Consider the following 1678-nt stretch of genomic DNA (forward strand, 5'->3'; position numbering starts at 1 on the left):
GTTTGAGACTTTTTGCTACCAGTATTGGCTACGGCTGGCGGTCGCTAATAATAATTTTTTTTTTTCAATTTTTTTTGTTTTTCCAGATTTACCATATATTTTCAGTTTGTACCTGCTTTTCAACAAACAATAAACAACTTTGTCCCAACAACTTCACGATGATCTATATTTAAAATGATCGCATTGAACACAACCATAACAAAAATCCCAACATCAAAGTTTACATCATCCTTAAAAATTCATCAAAGTTTACATCATCCCTAAAAATTCAGCAACAAAACCATATGTTCCAATTATACAATACTAAGACCAGAATACTCAAAGATCCTCCAATATCAACATCCGTATCTTCATGATCACCCTGTCAATATTAAATCAATTAAAGAAGTGAGATGTGAGATGGCATAAAAACAACATAATATGAAAAACAGATTTCAGCAGTTAATAACGAAATTAAAGTTAACTAATAAATAGATAATATACCTGACACTAAGATCCTCCAATATCAGCATCCTCATCATAATCATCAGCATCCTGATCATCATGATCACCCTGTCATTATCAAATCAATTAAAGAAGTGAAATCTCAGAACATGAAAAAACAAACTTCAAAAATTAATAACAAAATTGCAGTTAAATACTAAATAAATTATATACCTGTTGACCATCACTTTGCTGCGATGCTGCAGCCTCAGCCACAGCACGAGCTAACTCATCAGGATCCATAAGCCCAAGATGTCCTCCTAATACACGAAGAAGCGCTCGATCCTGACATATAGCTCGAACACAGTCAGCAGGAGTATGAACAAGTGGATGACTCTGTGACTGTGAAGACTGTGTGCTACAGGTTGAGCCAAAGATAGATGGGCGTCTTCGTTGTCCCTGACCCTTGACATAGTTCTTCTTCACAATAGAGGCCCTCTCCCAAAGCTCCTGATCAATATGCGGGGGCTGAGTGCCCTCAGGATAGCGCTCAGCAACTAAAGTGCGATAATTTTTCTGTCATCATATTTATGATTAGTTAGTTAAAACTCAATTTTGTAAACTCTTGAGATTTATGCCAATATTATATGCGTAATTATATATTATACCTTTATACTAATAACAACCATATTGATATCACCATAAATTATTTTTCTTTATATTCTATTCTTTAGCAGAACTACAAGTAACTTGGACATAATAAGTGTATAAAAGTTCAGTTTTATTACCGCTACTTCCTGAGCAGCTGGTATGCCTTCACGAGTAGCCACGTACACATCCAACCAGTTGATAGTACCCCTGAGATTGAGACTCCTGTACAAAACATATTTCCAATAATTGAGAAGTAAACATGTGATGATGGTTACACACATCGAAGCTATGCATACATACCTTGTTATCCATATGCTGCCCCTGGGATATACTACCTCCCTTGTATGTACCTTTGGCCTTCTCAGCACCTCCACATCTATTTCCTGAGGCAGTATTACTTTTGTGCACAAACTCAGGCTCTGTCCACTGAGCACACATCTGAGCCCAAATATCAGCGCTACACCACCATGGGTTATACTTATGCATGTGCAAATCCCCTTGACCTGGAAATTCATTGCTAGCATTCTGCAGGGCTTTTGCTCGCTCTTTTGACAGATTGTCTTTGGTTCGATCTGCACATTTTCTCCAAAACAGATCAGAAATA

General features: G+C 37.0%; 1 protein-coding gene across 1 annotated transcript; it reads right to left on the bottom strand.

Annotated features, from left to right (window-relative positions):
- Positions 1–212: 212 nt before the first annotated feature.
- On the bottom strand, positions 213–1355 carry LOC108203512 (uncharacterized). The gene is made up of 4 exons (XM_064086671.1): positions 1212–1355; positions 658–999; positions 484–552; positions 213–361 (listed from the first exon to the last, which is right to left on the bottom strand). The coding sequence occupies exons 1-3, from the start codon at positions 1353–1355 to the stop codon at positions 490–492; spliced, it is 549 nt and encodes a 182-aa protein (XP_063942741.1). The 3' UTR covers positions 213–361; positions 484–489.
- Positions 1356–1678: the final 323 nt, after the last annotated feature.

This window comes from Daucus carota, chromosome 2, assembly GCF_001625215.2.
Source record: "Daucus carota subsp. sativus chromosome 2, DH1 v3.0, whole genome shotgun sequence".
NCBI lineage: Eukaryota > Viridiplantae > Streptophyta > Magnoliopsida > Apiales > Apiaceae > Daucus > Daucus carota.

Excerpts from the sequence above, each read along its gene's own strand:
- LOC108203512 (XM_064086671.1), bottom strand. The coding sequence starts at position 1,355 with ATGTGTGTAACCATCATCACATGTTTACTTCTCAATTATTGGAAATAT. Across the intron at positions 1,000-1,211 it reads CAGCTGCTCAGGAAGTAGCG|AAAAATTATCGCACTTTAGT; the intron begins GTAATAAAACTG and ends ATATGATGACAG. Across the intron at positions 553-657 it reads AGCAAAGTGATGGTCAACAG|GGTGATCATGATGATCAGGA; the intron begins GTATATAATTTA and ends TGATAATGACAG.